Source organism: Ovis aries, chromosome 3, assembly GCF_016772045.2.
Source record: "Ovis aries strain OAR_USU_Benz2616 breed Rambouillet chromosome 3, ARS-UI_Ramb_v3.0, whole genome shotgun sequence".
NCBI classification, from domain to species: Eukaryota; Metazoa; Chordata; class Mammalia; order Artiodactyla; family Bovidae; genus Ovis; species Ovis aries.
The window spans coordinates 4,576,926-4,596,381 of NC_056056.1; the positions used below are offsets into that span (position 1 = coordinate 4,576,926).

Consider the following 19,456-nt stretch of genomic DNA (forward strand, 5'->3'; position numbering starts at 1 on the left):
ACTGAATCTCTGATGAGACTCAGTCTCCATCTCAGTTTATTCCATTAGATAGACCTGGACCACAGTGGCGGTTACTGCTGTGGAAGTAGAATGCTCATCAGTTTCACAGGTGTTTTGTTGGTACTGGCTCTTATAAAAGAAAGAATAAGCTTACATGCTTAAAACTAACAGAAAAGGGTATGTTCAGGCTTAGTTTTGTTCCTGGTTTTACTGAGATAATTGCTTCACAGTTCAGTAGAATTATTTAGTCTTTGCATATTCTGATACCTTCCCACATCAGGCTGTAATAATTGTAAGTCTACTTTGACCAAATTAAACCCTGGATAAATTTTTCTTAACGTGCTGAAATCATGTTCCAAAATTAGACTCCCCTGCAGTGTGTTCTCTTTGATGGCTTCTGAGTACCTTGAGTGCTGCTCTTTTCTAGATTGCAGGTTCCCACCTGACACTTACTGAACATTATTCTGCCACATAAGTGGCAGGTGTGTTATAGTACAAAGAGGCCTATAGTCAAGAAGTTTTTAGATACAAGTGAACATTGATGAACTTTTATTCTCTTAGGTTCAAGGACGCCCACAGAAGACACAGAGCATCATCATCTTAGAGTCGCACATCATTTGCTGCACACTGAGCACGAGTGGTGGCCTGCTGCTCGAGGCTGCTTTCCGTGGGCAGGGAGGCGTCCCCTTCAGCTGTGTCATCGTTGATGAGGTCAGTGAGCAGCTGGCCATACAGCTCTTGCCTGGTGCCTTGAGGAGGAAGTCCTAGGTGAAGAGTGGCTGCCAAGATGTGGACGTAGTGATCTTTTTGCATCTGATTTTGACCTGCTCTTAAACATGTGTATTCCTGTATGTTGAAATATGCTGCTAATAACCCACCATGATGAAAACTGCTTTTCTAGTATTGGAATTACAGTCTTAGGGATTCCTGATCTTAACAAAATCCATCCCAAGGATTGCCTAGCTCCTGCTTTGAATATCTCTGGTTACCTTTTGAAGCATTTTTAATATAATTGGATAGCTCTGAGCGCCATATTTTCAGCTTTATCATCCTAATTCCTAGTTCATTCATTGAGCAAGTATTTATTGGTTACTTACCATTTGCCAGAATCTAGAGCCAGAAGACAAAAAGAGATGGAAAAGGAAGGTTAGAGAACCCGTTCAGGAGATCCGATATCCAGTATTCACCAAAATGAAGAAATAGAAAAGATGATGAAATAATTAAAGGAAATGTTGCCAAATTGAAGTGAAGCTTGAGGGTTGCAAATGTGAAGTGGCCTCCTGAGAAGGAGAGCGGGCGGGCGGGTGGGAGTGGGGCACACAGAAATACAACCCTGTCGGGCGCATGTCCAGCGGCAACAGACACACTGACCTGGGACAGGGCTTGGCCCTTGTAGTGTATGGCTGTTTCCCAAGTGGTAGTGGCACCTGAAAGATGGCTGACTTCCAAAATGTATGTGTGTTGGGGCAGGGGAGTAGTTTGGGGGTTTTTTCCCTCGAAGTGTTTAGAATGTTTTTATTGTTTTCTAACCAAAGAAAATCTTTACTTTTGATATTTGGTGTAGAAGGAGAAGGTGTACGTTTCTTAATGGGTAAGGCTTTCATTGTGAATTAGACTGTAGATGAATAAAAAATAACAGAGGAAACTGACTATATCTCCATTTTATACTTTCTTACCAAGGCTGGACAGTCCTGTGAAGTTGAAACTCTTACTCCACTCATCCATCGTTGCAACAAGCTTGTCCTCGTAGGAGACCCTAAGCAGCTCCCTCCCACAGTCATTTCCGTGGTATGTTTTTTCACATTTGTGTTGCTCTAAAGTGGAAGGGGTCTTTTGGTTTTTTGTTTTGGGGGTTGGGCATCCTCCTTGGATCAACATCTCTTACTTGCAGGGAGAAATAGGGAATGGCTGAGGAAAGAGAACAGCCACCGTTTAGAGCCTTCATGGTAAAGTCTCCAAAAATATTCTTTGTTCATAATGAGCTCGTGTGTGTGTGACAGGAGCATGTGGGTATCAAAAGACCAGAAGCTCAGGAACAGGATGTCCCATGCTCAATGTGCTATCCCTCTGAGAAAGGCAGTGTGCAGCTTTTCTAAGGGCTGATTTGTTTTCATAACATAGCCACCAAACCCATGATAAAAGAAAAACTGTAAAAAAGCAAGGGAAAGAATCCCAACTTCCTAATTTATATTTATGTATATGCAAATTTTGAGGAAAACAGTAAGAAGATAAGTTATTCTTACAGTAATGTGTACAGTATTAGGATTCTGTATCCTATAATGTTCCTCACATGCTCTGAAAGGGAAGGTGGAAGGAAAAAGACTGGGCTCCGCTTGTGGGAAGATGAGCAGCACGGTTGTGTCCCCTTCCCTGTTGTGTGAACACTCACTAGAACTGCTCCTGGAAGTGCACAGCAAAGTCAGGATCCAGATGTTTTGGGTAATCTTGCACAGGTCTCCACCTAGGTTTTGAAACTGAATAACATTTGAGCATTTCACTGATACAGAGAGCATGTGTGCAGAGTAGTGACTGCATGAACAGTCCTACAGAACAGACCATTTTCACAGCATTTCTGTTCAGTTATGTTCTGTTTGGTTGTGGAATGAAAGCGTGTTGCTGTTTTTTGTTGTTACTGTTTTTTGACTTTGGAATCATCAGCATGACCATGCAGTTCTTTGATATCTGAGCACTTGGGCGCAACCATGTGAGGGGTGGGCTAGGAGCGCCCCTGACTTGGAGTGAGGACCTTGTCCGTGGGGAAGATATGCTGCACCAGGCTTCGTGGGGAGTTAGGAGGAGCCAGCTCTGCACTGCGCTATGTGAATAATACAGCGTTTCAGAGACTGACTGATGACTTCTCGAAGGGCCTTAGCATATAGTTAGTGAAAGAGGGTTGTTGATGGTCCTCAGCTTTACTGCCTTCTTTGGTAATTGATTAAGAACAGCAGAAATGAGAAGAATCTATTTGGGCTTTTCTTAGTGTTGTAAAAATAATAACAGGCTTATTGAGAAATTTTCAGAAAATGATTATAAAGTTTTTCTCAATGCCTTTCTGACCACCTATTTCTAGGAATAATTACTATGAATAGTGTAGTGGATAATTTGAACAGTTTGTGGTCATGGGTGTGCAAAGTTGCCTTTTTTCCAGTCTGTGTTTATTGAGTGTTAGCCTAATTCAGGCACCGTTTTAAGTTCTAGGATTATGACAGTGTTGAAAACTGACAAAAATCTCTGCCCTTACAAAGCTGGCATTCTCGTGGGTAACAGACAATAAGTTACTAAATTCAGAAGGTTGGGTAGTTACAGGGAATGTGTGCATTTGTGTGTGCCGACTTTGACCTTGTAAAGGTGGCAGAATCAGTCTGTGTCACACTGCCTGTTTCCAGTCAGTAAATAGATCAGGAATGTACATTGATGTCAAAACATGAAAATCTCTGTCATATTGTAGGATGGACTCAGGTTTTTTTTTTTTCTGTAAGTAAATGTGTTACCTCCTATAAATCCACTTTCTTTTTTTTTGCTAGAGTGAAGTAAATGAGTGTTTTTGCTAACTTGAATAGGTAAACTTCTGAGGTAGAGATGATAATGCCAAATGTCCACTAAGAATATTTTTTCTATTTAATTACACAAAGCTATTTAAAATTGCATATGTATATAATCACTTGCATAAATAATACAAATAGGAAATAATGTCTTCTTTCTCCACTCTGATAGTTTGTAAAACAGGTTTATTAAAACTTTGCGTATACATCTTCAGTGCTCATATCTGCAACATACTCATAAAGATTCCACTATTCTTTCTCAATTTTGACATGGTGCTAACATTGAAACGTATATCCCAAGTATATCCCAACTGTGATTACATGAAGACACTTTTCTTCATTTGTCAGTTAACTCCGTTTCAGTTGCGGGTTTGTTGTAACCCTTTATTGAATTTATGAAATCAACTTAGTTGTCTGTCTCCTCCATTAGAATGTTAAGTTCTGTGACACTTAATCTTATTCACCTTAGACCCTCAGCACCCGAAGCTTTAGATGCTTAGTGCATATTGCCTGAATGGATGGATGAAGAAATTGGTCTTTAAGAGGCTGGTTTACAGTGACATTCATTTTTTCAAGCTGTGGGAGTGCAGCCCAGAAATAATGGTTAAAATCTGTGTTAACATTCTTTGCTGCTTTTCTCATCAGTTCTTTCAGGCGACCTCTGTTAGCACCAAAATAGTGATGGTTGTGATCATTCACAAGATCACATCATTCATCAACAGTTTGTGGGATTTCTAAATAAGGAGAATATGCCTCAGCTTTCGTAGTCAGGCTCCATGGCTTTTCAAAGGTGGAAGTCAGAAACATCTTTCTCTGAATGTTTGGTTGTTGGTAATGCTGTGTGCGTTTTAGATGTACGTTTGCTGTGTACATTGTAGAGCTCTGTAATTGTTTTTATAATAGTGGGAAAAGTACAGGTGAATCGTTAGAGATTATTGCTTTGTCTTCCCCCTTTCAGAAGGCACAGGACTATGGCTATGACCAGTCAATGATGGCCCGCTTCCACAAGCTCCTGGAGGAGAGTGTGGAGCACAACATGATTGGCAGGCTGCCTGTCTTACAGCTCACCATCCAGTACAGGATGCACCCGGACATATGCCTCTTTCCTTCTAGTTATGTTTATGACGGAGCCTTGAAAACAAATAGGTGGGTTCTTTCCATTGCATGTTAGCTTGTTTTATTTGTAGGTTTGGCTGCTTAGGAAGAATAGCTCTTTCACAGTGCTCTGAAGTCTTGTTATTAAAAACATGAAGGTTTAATTAAATTATAAAAGACATGTAGATTGTAGCAAATGCAGATAAACGAAAAGGGGGATAAAACCAACCCCCCGTTTACACTACCCAGAAATAATCACTAGTGACATTTTAGCATATCTACGTCCAGTCCTTGTACTATGCACATCTTTTTTTTGTTTGTTTCCTTTTTCTCTTTTTGGGAAAAAAGAATCATACCATGCTTTACGTAGTATTTTATACCTTGCTTTTTTCATGTACTGTATTATGAGTAATTTTCCAATCATAATTGTTATATCTTAAATACATAGATTATTCTCCCTAGCACTAGAATAGAGGTAAAATTCACTTTCTTTTAGTGTATTGAAATTTTATTTTTTTAAAGAAGAGTCCTTCTTGTCCCCTTACTTTCCCTAGCTCTCTCCCTGCCACATACACACAGAAAAATGGTAGTAATAATTTTAAAAAATGTTTCTAACTTGACTTGTGTTCTAAATGGTGCTGCTCTTTTATAGAGGGACAGAGACCAGTCGGTGCTCATCTGACTGGCCATTTCAACCCTACCTCGTGTTTGATGTTGGAGATGGCTTAGAAAGACGGGATAATGAGTATGTTCTCTTATACTTCAGTCCTTACTGATGTGTCAGAATTTTTATATTGTTTTTGTTTATATTTAAGTTCAAAATACTTTTCATACAAATCTCTCTGCCTAGTGCCAGGACACAATCATTTTCTTTTAGCTGGATTGATAAATCCATCATAAAATTACTGCTATCTTTATGTTTTTCGGTCTTTCAGTTTTTCTTAATTGTGTTAGTGGGGATTATATTACCTAACATGTGATAAGCACTTAAGTAGATCCATGCTGAACTCAACAGTTGTGAGTAAAATAGATGTGGCCCTAGTACAAGGCTGTTGTGGTCTAACACGAGGCAGACATTAACCAGGCCATTACTGTGGTGATTGATTATTCCAGTTGGGTTAAATATTGTGAAGGAGAAATACAGGCACAGTTGAATTAAGGTGTGAGGCAGAGGGTGGACAGTACTTTGAGCTTGTTGGGTTGTGTGAATCGGGTGGTCTGTGAATGCTAGTGCATGATCCACATGGCCTGTGGTGGGGAATGAGAAAAGTGATGCACTTTTCTCAGTGTTGGGAAGATAATAAATCTGTAATAGGAGCTCTTCATTAGTCATGTCTTCATTATTATAAATGCCTTTGTTCTCACTGTGGCTGTCCCTGTTTTAACAAATGAAGAAGCTGGTGTCTGAATGACTCCAAGCTCTTTTCTGGCATACAGCTCATGTCTCACTGGGCAGTTGTGATGCTGTTTATTCTTGTATACAGTGTAATGGTCATTATCACAGCCTCTTTGAATCACTGCTGACTGAATAGAGATAAAGCCTACCAATCTACCGTTTACTGTAATAGAGAACAAAGTGGAACTTAACAATTGGACTGCGATTAGTTTTGATGTCTTGTATTTTTTTTTCCATCTTATTTAGCTCATATGTAAATGTTCAAGAGATAAAACTGGTAATGGAACTAATTAAACTTATTAAAGACAAAAGAAGGGACATTAATTTCCGAAACATTGGCATAATAACCCATTACAAGGCTCAGAAGACGATGATTCAGAAGGATTTGGACAAAGAGTTTGATAGAAAAGGGTGAGGCATCTCTATTTTTATAGCTCTTTCCAGTTTCTCTGTTGAATTAAAAAGAAGAAAGAGGGGATGGAAGGAAAGAAGAAAATGAAACTTAACCCCTGGGGCATGCATAGACCCTGGTAACATAGAACAAGGAGACCAGGACGCTGGCTCCACAGACTTGTGCTGAGAAGGGAGTGTGGTTACGCTTGTAGCACCTGTAGACGGAGTGCCTGCTGCCTTTTTGAAGGTCTTCACCATTATCCTTGACAGTGGAATTGACTGAGAAACTCTCCAGGCCTTTCCATTTAGTTGGATGATTTGTTAATCTAAATTCTAATTGTACCGAGATACCCATAGTCACATTTTCACTTAGAAAAAATTAATTAAACCTTTTAGTGCCTTCATGTAGAAGGGTGAAGATCATGTCTTCGTCTTGTTTTACCTCAACAGTAAAATTAAAAATTAAATATTGGAAATCCAGTAACTCCACGGTTTCTACACCTCAAAACACACAAACTTCCAAAATTGACGCTGGGAAGAAACCAGAAACATTGGATAGATCTATTAAACGCAAACAGATTGAGTTAGTAATCAAACACTTAACAACAGAAAACAAACCCAGGACCAGGCTTCACTAGTGAATTCTATCAAATGTTAAGAATTAACACCAGTCTTTTTGCAAATGCTTCCAAAAAGTAGAAGGGAAGACTACTCATTTTATGGGGCCACTATTACCTTGGTACCAGAGCCATGGAGACATCACCAGAAAAGAGAACTGCAGACCAATATATCCTTTATGAATGTGGATGCAAAAATTCTCAACAAAATAATGGCAGCTGAACTCAGTAGCATATTAAAAGGATTATAGACCAGGATCAAGTGGAATTTATCTCAGGAATGCAAGGTTGGTTCAGTATATGATAATCAGCGTTCTGTACCATAGTTAAAGGGAAATCCCACGTGGTTGTGATCATCTGAATAGATTTCATTTATTTGAGTGAAAACATTTGAGTGCAACAACCTTTCATGATAAAAATACTCAACAAATTTAGGAATAGAAGGGAACTTCCTTAGGCTAATAAAAGGCATCTATGAAAAACCCATAGCTCAAAAACTATACTTGATGGTAAGATGAAAACTTTCCCTATATGATCAGGAAGGATAGGATGTCTGCTCTCACTGCTTTTGTGCAGCATTGTATTAGAAATTCTGTGCAGAGCAGTTAAGAAAAGGAAATGAAATATTTGTGCAAACTGCTAGTCCTTGTAAACAAGTTCATCAGAGTTGTAGTATACAAGATGAGTATGCAGAAATCAGTTGTATTCACCAGCCACAAGAAATCTGAAAAAAAAAAAAAAATTTTTTTTAATTCCATTTGCAGCAGCATCATAAAGAACAAAATACTTAGGAATAAATATAACCAAAGAAATATAAGCTCCTACACTGAGAATTACAAAATGTTGAAAGAAATAGAAGAACTCCAGAATAAGTGGAGACAGTCCATATTCATGGATTGGAAGACTTACTAAGATGGCACCTTTCCCCATGCTGATCTACAGATGCGTTATCTCCATCAAAATTAAAACTATGATTTTGGAAAAGCTTATTGTAAAGTTCATGTGGAAGTGAAAGATCCTCTCCAAACAACTTGACAGAACAGTGTTGGGGGCTCACACTTTATCAAAATTCACTGCAAAACTGTCAGCATTGTGGTACTGTCATCAGGGTAGACATATAGACTAATAGAGGTGAGATTCCAGAAATAAATCCATATGTTTGTGGCCAGTTGATTTTCAGGAAGGGTGTCAAGACCATTCAGTGGGGAAAGAATAGTTTTTTCAACAAATGGTGCTGGAATAAGTATAGGTATCCTCCTGCAAAAGAGTGAATTTTGACCCCTGTCACACTGTATGTAATAATTAACTCAAATTAGAGCCCTGAGTTTTCAGAGACAAAATTATAAAATGTATAAGGAAACAAAAATATAAATTCATATGATCTCAGATTAGGCAACAGTCTTAGGTGTGATATCCAAGCGCAAGTAACCAGAGGAAAATTAAATTGGTCTTCATAAAAATGAAAACCCTTTGCTTCAGATGACACTATCAAAGAGTGAAAAGACAACCCACAGAATGGGAGAAAGTACTTGCAAATTTATCTGATGAGTTATATCCAGAATATAAAGAACTCATACAACTTGATAATAAAATGACAGTCTTATTTTGTTGAAAAATGTGAATAGCATTTTTCAAAAGATAAAAATCCAACAGGCACACTAAAAGGTGTTCCACATTATTTATCATTAGGGAAATGCAAATCAGAACGACAATTAGATTAACATTTCATACCCACCACGATGACTGTCATTAAAAAACAGGCATTAACATATTTTGACGAGGATGTGGCGAAATTGAAACAGTACGTTGCTGGTGAGAAGATAGAATGGTAAATCATTGTGGAAAACAGTTTGGCAGTTCCTCATAAAACATAGAATTACCACATGACCAGCAATTTCATTCGTAGATACATACCTGCATTGGGAAAATGTTCACTGGGAAGCTTGTACATGAATGTTCATAGCAACATTATTCATGATAGAAAGCAGAAGCAACTCACACTTCCAAAAATTGTGTGTGGGTAAATTGTGTATTTGTACAAGCAACTACGCAGTCGTAGAAGGAATGAAGCAGTGGGATATTTTGTGACACGTGAACCTTGGAAAACATCGTGCTAAGTGAAAGAAACCTGACACAGAAGGTCACGTGTTCTGTAACTTCATTTGTACGCTAGCTAGGTCCCGTCTAGAAAAGTCCATGAAGACAGAACATAGATTAGTGGTTGCCAGGGCCTGGCGGGGAGGAAATTGGAGACTGATGACTAATGGGCACAGGGCTTCTCTACTGGGAATAGACATGCTTTAATAACTTTTTCAGTAAATATGTTTCTCTTTCATTAATAGGGCAGCAGAAGTAGATACCGTGGATGCCTTCCAGGGCCGTCAGAAAGACTGTGTCATTGTTACATGCGTCAGAGCAAATGCCACACAGGGCTCAATTGGGTGGGTAACTGTCATCCTTGATTTTTTGCTTTGTTTATAGTCCAGAAGTAGCTCTGTTTTTAATAACTGTTGAGAGTACCATCATTTGCCAAATTACATAGAAAATTGCATAATGTCATGAAGTTGTTTTTTAAGCTGTGTAGTTGATCCATTGTTGGGTCTGCCTTTCTTGGTTCCTTGTGTCCATGTCACAGAGTGAATCTGTATTTTCACTTGAGAAGAGTGAAGTAGATGATTGAATCCAGTATATTTTGCAGGGGCATGTTCCTCTCCACAGTATGTGTCATAATTGATCTACTGTCATATTTTTAGGATGTTTTAAGACTTAAAAATCACAGCATTAAAATTTCTAATATCTAAGTCACGATAGGAAATAGGTGCCTCACTTTGAAGGAAAGCTCCAGACATCGTTTGTTTATTGTTTTTGATGAGAATTGCCCTGTGCCAGGTCCCCTGTGTTGGGAGAAGGGGTGCAAAAGCACTGTGATTTTAAAGCAGAAGGAGCCAAGAAAAGCTGTCTGAAATATCGCCTGGGTCTCACGTACACTGATACACTGCTGAGTCATTATGTACAAAGAAGTAACTTTTTTTTTTCTTCTATTGCTTAGATTTCTGGCAAGTTTGCAGAGATTGAATGTCACCATCACACGAGCCAAGTACAGCCTCTTTATCCTGGGACACTTGAGAACCCTAGTGGTAGGTACATTCTAGAGGAGCAGGGATCTCAAAGGTTGCCCCTTATTACTCATACTGGGTGGAGGTTTTGTGTTTATGTTTCATTAAAATGGAAATGATTTAGAGGTCACAAACAACAGTGTTCCTCTTAGCCCCTCACCCCCACCTTGTTAGTCCCCCAGCAGCCTCTTCATGGGAGCTTTTAGACACCCGGACTGTTCTTATCCTAGCCCAGGACCCAAGTAGTCGCAGTGTGCTCTCAAGGTGACCTTTAAGAAATTTTTTCTACATTGTGGGATTGGACAGCCCTTAGTAAACTCTGAGTTAATGTGGTCTCGGCTCAGCCTAACGCCAAGAGAGAATGGGAGTTTGCAGGTGTGTTTATGGATCTTCATTTCTGTCCTGACACTTTAAGCCACAGCACTTACTGCTTCCCTTGAGAGATGGGTGCCATCAGAGTTCTCTGTCAGAGCAGATGCTTCTCCAGAAGGGTCAGGTTCCACTTGTGGTCCATAGACAGTATAGCTTCGTTGGGTGAACTATAGCTGGATAAATGTGTATTTGCTGCTTTGTCTCATTTAGGGGTAATAACTCAGTTTCTCTAATTTTAACAGTCTTTGGTTTATCTTAGGAGTAGTGCTAACTTAGTTCAGTTCAGTCGCTCAGTCATGTCCGACCCTTTGCAACCCCATGAACCGCAGCATGCCAGGCCTCCCTGTTCATCACCAAGTCCTAGAGCTTACTCAAACTCATGTCCATTGAGTTGGTGATGCCATCCAACCGTCTCATCCTCTGTCGTCCCATTTTCCTGCCTTCAATCTTGAAGGTACTTTCCCAGCATCAGGGTCTTTTCAAATGAGTCAGCTCTCCTCATCAGGTGGCCAAAATATTGGAGTTTCAGTTTCAGCATCAGTCCTTCCAATGAACACTCGGACTGATCTCCTTTAGGATGGACTGGTTGGATCTCCTTGCAGTCCAAGGGACTCTTAAGAGTCTTCTCCAACAGCACCGTTCAAAAGCATCAATTCTTCGGCACTCAGCTTTCTTTATAGTCCAACTTTCACATCCATACAGGACCCATGGAAAAACCATAGCCTTGACTAGATGGACCTCTGTTGGTAAGGTAATGTCTCTGCTTTTCAATATGCTGTCTAGGTGGGTCGTAACTTCCCTGACAGCCTAGTGAAGTGAAGTGAAAGTTGCTTAGTCATATCTGACTCTTTGCGATTCCGTGGACTGTACAGTCCATGGAATTCTCTAGGCAAGAATACTGGAGTGGATAGCCGTTCCTTTTTCCAGGGGCTCTTCCCAACCCAGGGCTTGAACCCAGGTCTCCCGCATTGCAGGTGGATTCTTCACCAGCTGAGCCCCAAGGGAAGCTGACTTAGTATTTCCCCCTATCTCGGCTAGCTCCACCAGAGGGCGCTCAAATACAATCTTCCTCCTTCAGCTCTTTCCCAGGTCTGTGGTCTGCAGCTTTCGTTGTTTGGTCCCTCCTTGAAATAATTTTTAAAAGCTGCGTATTCTCCATTTTAAGTTGATACTGAGAATCTTTTATCAGAAGGATTGATACAACGATTTTGTTTATAATATGTTGTAAATACTGACATTTTAAAGTAAGGATAATAAAAATAAATCTATTATGTCACTCTTTTAAGTGTATCCAGTGGGGTAGAGAGCAGTGTTATTCTTTCTGCTCTTTAAAATTGAATTGTCATCTGTACTGTTCAGGATACAATTCAGTGGGGATAATGAACATGTTTTCATAATTAAAAGGCTGTTAATATGACTGTTAGGCTTTTCTGCCACAAAAAAGTTTACAATATAAATTGAATGTTTAAAGAGTTGTTTTTCATGACTATTTGGGAAAACTGTGAGAATTGTACTTCTTTGGTAACTTCTTGTAAGCCTGTTGGTGTTCAGTCACTAAGTCGTGTCTGACTCTTTGTAACCCAGTGAACTGCAGCACCCAAGGCTTCCCTGTCCTTCGTTGTCTCTGGGACTTTGCTCAAAATGTCCATTGAGTCAGTGATGCTATCTAACCCATTTCATCCTCTGCTGCCCCCTTCTCTTCTTGCCCTCAGTCTTTCCCAGCATCAGGGTCTTTTCTAATGAGTCGGATCTTTTCAAGGAGTTGGCTCTTCACATCAAGTGGTCAAAATATTGGAGCTTCAGCCTCAGCATCAGTCCTTCCAATGAATATTCAGGGTTGATTTCCTTCAAGATTGACTGGTTGATCTCCTTGCAGTCCAAGGGACTCTCAAGAGTCTTCTCCACACCACAGTTCAAAAGCATCACTTCTTCGGTGCATCAGTTCTTTATGGTCCAACTCTCACATCCGTACATGACTACTGGAAAAACCAGAGCTTTGAGTGTACAGACCCCTGTCGGCAAAGTGTTGTCTCTGCTTTTTAATATGCTGTTCAGGTTTGTCATAGCTTTCTTTCCAAGGCACAAGCATCTTTTAATTTTATGGCTGTAGTCACTGTCTGCAGTGATTTTGGAAATAACATCTGTCACTGTTTCTACTTTTTCCCCATCTGTTTGCCATGAAGTGGTAGGATTGGATGCCATGATCTTGGTTTTTTGAATGTTAAGTTTTAAGCCAGCCTTTTAACTCTCCGGGCTTCTCTCATCGCTCAGCTGGTAAAGAATCCGCCTTCACTTCAGGAGACCCCAGTTCTATTCCTGGGTCGGAAAGATCCCCTGGAGAAGGGATAGGCCACCCACTCCAGTAATATTCTGGCCTGGAGAATTCCATGGACTATATACAGTCCATGGGGTCACAGAGTTGGACACGCCTGAGCGACTTTCACTTTTCACTCTCCTTCACTCTCCTCAAGAGGCTCTTTCTGCCATTAGAGTGCGTCTGCGTATCTGAGGCTGTTGCTGTTTCTCTTGCCCGTCTTAATTCCAGCTTGTGAGTCGTCCAGCCCCACATTTCGTGTGATAGACTCTCCATATAAGTTATATAAGCAGGGTAACAATATACAGCCTTAGTGCACTCCTTTCAGAATTTTGAGCCAGTCTCTTGTTCCATTTCTGGTTCTAACTGTTGCTTCTTGCCCTGCACGTAGGTTTCTCAGGAGACAGGTAAGGTGGTCTGCTATTCCCATCTCTATTTCCCACAGTTAAAGGCTTTAGCAAATCTATAGTGAATCTATAGTTACCTCAAAATAAAGGTGGTTTTTTAACTTTTTCTTTTGTACTGGAGTACAGCCAATTTAACAAGCAGTGTGGTGATAGTGTCAGGTGAACAGCAAAGGGACCCAGCCATACATATACATGTAAGTTAAGATTTTTTAAAAAATTCTTTTTCCTGTGACCATAAGGATCAAAGGGTTTAACAACTGATATCTTATCAGTTGAAGAACATATTAACAATGATTATTTTTATACAGTTGAATTCTGATAGTATTCAAACCCGAAAAGTAAATGTTTATAGAGCTGTGTGTCTTAGGTGCCTGGATTACCGAAGCCTTCCTGGGCACCCCTGTGTTTACCGCAGATGATTGTACCTGCCCCGGCAGCTTGGTCTGTAGTCAGCCTGGGGACGGGTGAGAATTGTGATGGTGACTGGGAAGGGTGGAGTGGAAGGGTGGGAAAGCCCCAGGAAGGGACGTGGGAAACTGAAGTTTGAAAGCTGAAGTTTGGAATAGAGAACGGCCCCACATCCGTCCCCCACCAAGGGCATCTCTGAGCCCCCAGCGTCACCCACATGCAAATTCGCAGAGCGCTGCTGTCCCACTCTAGGAAGCTAGAGACAGAGAGAGCCGAGGATAAAAGCTTCCAGTGTGACCTTTGGACTTTCCAGTCCAGTTTACGGGTTTCTTCTTGGGCTTCTCCCCCGACACCTTTTTTGGTTTTTCAGCCCAGTTTCCCTTATGGGAGTGGAATGAGGACTAATATAACCCTTCCTCAGAACTGTTTCTGTGATCTAGGACTTGGATTAAACACCATGTTTAGATGCATGAGACTCAGCAAAAATCACAGCAAGGCCACCTGCTTTCCAGGTTGTAGTGCTGGCACTTTGTCATATAAGATGTCTGTGGAAAGATTTCAGGCAAGAGCCAGGACTTGTTCTTTTTAAAAATGGTTTGACTAAAAGGCAAGAGCTTGTAGTCACCCAGCTGTGAATTTCTCCAGGATTGCATACATGGAGAGTGCTACAAAAGACACAGTACAGTCAGAAATGATAAAATGTGGAAACAGAGTGCATTTCCGAGTCGTTTAAATAAAATAGCCATTCATGTATTCCAGTTGTGGGAGCAGACTCGGAGAGGTCAAGTGACTTGAGCATGGCCACACAGCAAATAAACGCTATGGCTTCCCTCGTGGCTCAGCTGGTAAAGATTTCTGCCTAGAATGCAGGAGACCTGGGTTCGATCCCTGGGTTGGGAAGATCCCCTGGAGAAGGAAACAGCTACCCACTCCAATATTCTGGCCTGGAGAATTCCATGGACTGTGTATGTATAGTCCATGGGGTCACAAAGAGTCAGACACGACTGAACTTTGACTCTACTCCCCCAGCCGCCTAGAGTGCAGGAACCCACAGGAGGGTTGTTGCTCAGTCACTGAGTCGTGTATGGCTCTTGGGTAGCCATCCTTTTTCTTCTCTTTCCTTTGTCAAAAAGTCTTCATCGTTTTTCTCCCCACTATACTCTCTCTTCCAAGGAAGCCCAAGTTTTGATGATTGTAAATAAGCAGTTTAACGCCTCTCTTCCTCTAAAAGGAAGAGAGGAGAGATACATGAGTTGAGTTTTCTTTCCACCTTCTTTAGATGTGCCTTTCATAACTTAAGGCTCTTCTAGAAGAGATAGAAAGTTTCATGATATCTTTAGAATAGTATCTCAGTGGATTAAGATAGTTTCGCCTGTTGGAGTTTGGGAATTTGGTGACAGCTATGGACCTGTTTGTAGAACAATCAACATGCACTCAAACGTTAGAGCTTTCTGAAACTGAGCCTTCCTGCTGTCTTCCGGAGGCAGGCAGTGTCAGAGGAAACCCAGTGGGATGACGGAGCCCTCCTATGACTGTGTCATCCAGGACACTAACCCCAGTCACATGTGGTAGCAGAGAGCTTGAAATGTGGCCGGTGTGACTGAGGAAATGAACTTCTAATTAACTGAAACTCAAACAGCTGCACAAGGCTACCGACAGCGGACAGAATTGCTTGGCGGCTGATTGAGCCGCAGGGCTTGAGCAGCAGCAGCAGAATGGCGGCGGTTCTTTCTTAGCGGTGGTGCTCAGTGTTGTTTTGCAGCAGCGTGTTTTATTGTTCTGTAGTCCATCTGATTTTTTCTTTCTGCTTTGTCAAGTAATGGATTCTTGAGAATCTGTTCATGAGGGTATACTTAAACTATTTATTCCCAAGCATGTGAGTGTGTTTTGGGGATGTAATTTTCTTCCTTCTCTGTTTCAAGGAAAATAGGCATTGGTATCACCTGATTCAAGATGCACAGAAACGTGGCGCCATTATTAAGACTTGCGACAAGAACTACAGACACGATGCAATGAAGATCCTGAAGCTCAAACCATTGCTTCAGAGGAGCCTTACTCACCCTCCTGCTGTCGCTCCAGAGGCATCCAGACCCCAGGGTGGCCTACCCAGCAGCAAGCAAGATGGTGAACTCAGCAAGACATCTTTTGCTTCTTCCCTGTACCACTCACCCTCTGATTCCAAAGAAGCCACAGTCACTGAGGCTGCAAAGGATCCTGAAAGGCCACCCACTCAGGACCGGCTTCGGGACCCAAGACTGCTGCGGAGGATGGGCTTAGCCTTTGATGCCCAAGGAATAAGCCTCAGGGAGCCGCAGCCCTTGAGCCCCCAGCATTCTGGAGCAGCGCCTCCGTCAGGCGCGCCAGGCTGCCCTGGGAGTCCCCAGGAGCCATGCACCGTCAGGCAGCAGGGAGTCACCCTGAACAGCCACATGCCTCACACGCAGTGCGACTCTCCAGCCGCTGGTGCTGACACTTCCACAAGCAAAAAGAAGTGTGACCAGGAAGAGGGGGTGCTCGGCCACAGGAGAGAGACCAGGGCCTTGAGTGAAGGGGATCAGGAGTGGTGGGCGAGCTCCCACACAAAGAGGAACTCAGACTGGGATGAGAGGGGCCTGGAGGAGGACAGCCACTCAAAGAAGAGACGGGTTTTATAGTATAGCCAAACAGCAGAGGCTGTTAGCCACAACCATTGCTGCAGACCTCTGATGACCAACGGACAGGCTTGTCCAGATAAGACTGCTTTTTTCCTTATAGGAGTTTGTTGTTGTTGGAAAACAAAATGTATTATAACACATGGGCCACTTGGTCCTTTTTGTCAGTTGTAAAAGCTTTCAGAGGACATTTGTGTATCAGTAATTATGTCTTTGAAGTAGGAGGCTTGCAGTGTTGATCTCTTGTTCTTGTAGAAAAGGAGGTCAGCCTGGAGAGGTTGTAGAAGTTGGAATGTATATTTGTATAGCAAATAACAAAATCCTTTTAAAATTTAATCTGGTAGACGGCTTTTCTTTCCCCTGCTTAAAATGTTAATCATTTTCAACAGAACAAACCTTATATTAAAAAAAAAAAAGTGTGAGGAGGGCAGGTCCTTTAAACCATTGTTATGGCAAAACAGATGTTTAACAGCCCAGGTAGTCTGGCAAGGAGCTGAGTTTAGTGCTGGTGGGTCAGAGGTCTCTAGTTCTGTTTTTTAAAAGCAGCTAGAGTCTGCTGGGAAGGTTTAAGTTGCACTGATGACCTTTGTAGACCAGGCACCCTGACACAGGATAGTGCGTTTCTGTGATGAGTGAATCTTCTAGTAGTGAGCACATAGCTCTCTAGCTAAAATTCTCATTCTTCTTGAATTAGGAGAATATTAAATGAAAGTGTAGTTCTTGACATGTCATTCAGATGCCCCCAGCATATCTTGAGTTTTCTGCAACTCGTGGGTTAGAAATCCAGCGGTTGCCCAGTGCAAGATCAGTGCCGAGGTGGCTTGTGTGAAAGCGTGCACTTCTTGGGTTGAGCCAGAAAACTGGGTGTTCTCCATCTTCCCAAGGGGTTCTTGGGGACTTGAGACAATATTTTAGACAGGAAAGAGACATCCTTTAAAAAGAGAGGCTGGAAGAGCAGCGCAGGTACTTGGGAGTTCAGAACCAAGGAGAGAGTTGACAGGTTTCCTCTCGTCTCTGGAGACCATTGTAATTGATGCAGATACAGCGCTGTTGTGGGGCATCTGGTTAGAGGGCTTGTGCTTCTGCGAAAGGAAGTGGCTGTGGTGGATGGAGGTCTGGTGACTTGGACGAGGGCAGGGCTGCCCAGTTTCAAAGTCTGGCTTTCCCTGCACACACACAGTGGTGCTGAAGTCTCACAGACACGAGCGTGTGTTAACAGTCAACCCGCATTTGAACCCGTGGTTGGTCGTGTACACCGTGCAGCACCCCAGCTATGCGGGGGTAGCGAGCACATCCCTGAGTGTGAACGTGTCTTTGCGAGTTCATCCCTCTGAAGTGTCTTTGCTCTTCTGCTTTTTAAGCAGAAAGGGCTTTGTGTTCGTCAGAAATTGTCCTGAAGCAGGTTATTAAGAGCTTTAAAAGTACGTTTGGTTGCCAACAGTTAAAACCCTCTACTTCTCTGTTCCTCTTATCCCTCTCACCGGTGTCTAGGCCTCTGCTTGCCCCCTCACTGGTTTCTAAGCCTCTGCTTGCCCCTCTCACTGGTATCTAGGCCTCTGCTTGGGCGTGGATACTCCCTGTCACCTGGGGAGCACGTGCTCTGTCCCGAGTCAGCCCCTGCTCCCCTGCCACGGAGGCGGGCCGAGCCCTACTTGGGGCCAGGGCTTTGTAAGCTTCCTTCCTGGCCTTTGGCAAGAAAGCTCATTATTACTGTGTTTATTTTCCTCCTGTCTTGGTAGAATGCTTGATTTAGCAGACAGTTGTAGTGATCACGGTTTAGAGAGTCTAGAAGGTGTTAGCTTATAGAAGAGGTGTGACGGACACAGCTGGGCCAGGAGCTTTCCCCACGCTGTTCACACAGCGTGAATATAAGGAAGGGTTTGTTGCCAGTTCTCACACGTCGTGTCCACCTTTTGGTTCGCCATTCACCTAGTCTGTGAATGCAAGAAGTAGCACATCAGAAAATCTACTGAGTACGTGTGTCCTGACAGCCTCTCCCAGCAGAAATGGCCATACCAGACATGGCGCTGGAGGCGCACTGTAGCTCCAGTTGGTATGCTTGTGTATCTGCACGAAGCACTTCGCATGTACCGTGTGGCCTTTCTGATTCACTGTCACAGCAGGGTTGTTGATGGGCGGTTAGTCTGCAGGTGAAAAATAACAACTTGTTAGTTTTGTCCTTGCCATGGCGTCATAAGACAGTGCCCTGTCTTCTTTCAGTCTTAATTCTTTCAACATGAAAATATTCTACTTAAAATCTTGTTTTGTTTCTTTGTATATGATTTGCCTTGAAATTACTGTGGGCAGTTTATTTAGTTCTGTTTTCATGCATTATCAGGAGCAGATTTGATAAGTACATGTGAATAACCTCCTGTAAATGAGTTTTATAACAAAATTGTACTAAACTATTTTCTAAAGTCAGTTGTGCAGATTTATAGTTTTCTTTGCTGTAGCTTTCTTTCTATGCCCTGAATTCCTAACCAGGATTTGGCGAACAATAGCTGTGTTGTCTCTGTTAAGACCTGAATATTAAGAGAAAATGGCAGAATTAAAAGCAGAAACAAGAAAGCTGATGCGGGTTAGGAGTTATTGAATGAAGATTGAAGGAACTTCCAGATAACCCATTTCGTCTGCCATTGGATTGATGTTTTCATCCAGTCTGCACCCACAGTGCTCCTAGCTTCTTACCTCTTGGAATCTTATCTGTGATAGATAAGGTAGTGAGTGAGGTGTGTGTGGCCAACTGTGGTGTCAGTTACCCTTGAGATTTGGTCCAGAAACACACGCTCACCTCCAGGCTGAGCTTGGGAGAGCAGAGCAGATGAACAGGGACCCACAGAAGGAGCTGCGGGAGCCCCAGGGGCGGGGCTGGAGGCAGATGACCAGGCCGGGGGTAAGCGCTGGTGGTTACAAAGGAGAGCACATTCTCCAAAAGCACTGGCTTCAGGGAGCGCAGTTGGACATGCTGAGCTCCACCAGGATGTGGGCCCCACCAGCCTCCCTGGGCCTCCTGCTCATCCGGGATGGAGGCACCCACCACCCGTGAGGGTAAAGAGACGACCTCGGGGGGGTCCTGGGGCAAGGTGAAGTTGTCAGGAGACCTGGTGAGAGGCGGGCGCGCCGTGATGGCCGTTTTATCCATGCA

At 42.4% G+C, this 19,456-nt stretch overlaps 1 protein-coding gene across 9 annotated transcripts in view; it reads left to right on the forward strand.

The window, feature by feature from the left end:
* Positions 1 to 19,456, forward strand: part of SETX (senataxin) — a 97,183-nt gene that overhangs the window by 67,460 nt on the left and 10,267 nt on the right. For 4 of the 9 annotated variants that reach the window (XM_042248025.2, XM_042248024.2, XM_042248026.2 and 1 more), the window contains 8 exons: positions 562 to 711; positions 1,681 to 1,788; positions 4,501 to 4,688; positions 5,290 to 5,382; positions 6,280 to 6,444; positions 9,386 to 9,484; positions 10,093 to 10,180; positions 15,583 to 18,732. In XM_042248025.2, coding sequence (XP_042103959.1) covers positions 562 to 711; positions 1,681 to 1,788; positions 4,501 to 4,688; positions 5,290 to 5,382; positions 6,280 to 6,444; positions 9,386 to 9,484; positions 10,093 to 10,180; positions 15,583 to 16,314 — 1,623 coding nt within the window. In that variant the 3' untranslated portion in view covers positions 16,315 to 18,732. Of the gene's footprint in view, positions 1 to 561; positions 712 to 1,680; positions 1,789 to 1,891; positions 4,474 to 4,500; positions 4,689 to 5,289; positions 5,383 to 6,279; positions 6,445 to 7,125; positions 7,331 to 9,385; positions 9,485 to 10,092; positions 10,182 to 15,582; positions 18,733 to 19,456 lie in introns of those variants that run through there. The other 5 variants (XM_042248027.2, XM_060413758.1, XR_009600089.1 and 2 more) reach the window with 4 other exon arrangements.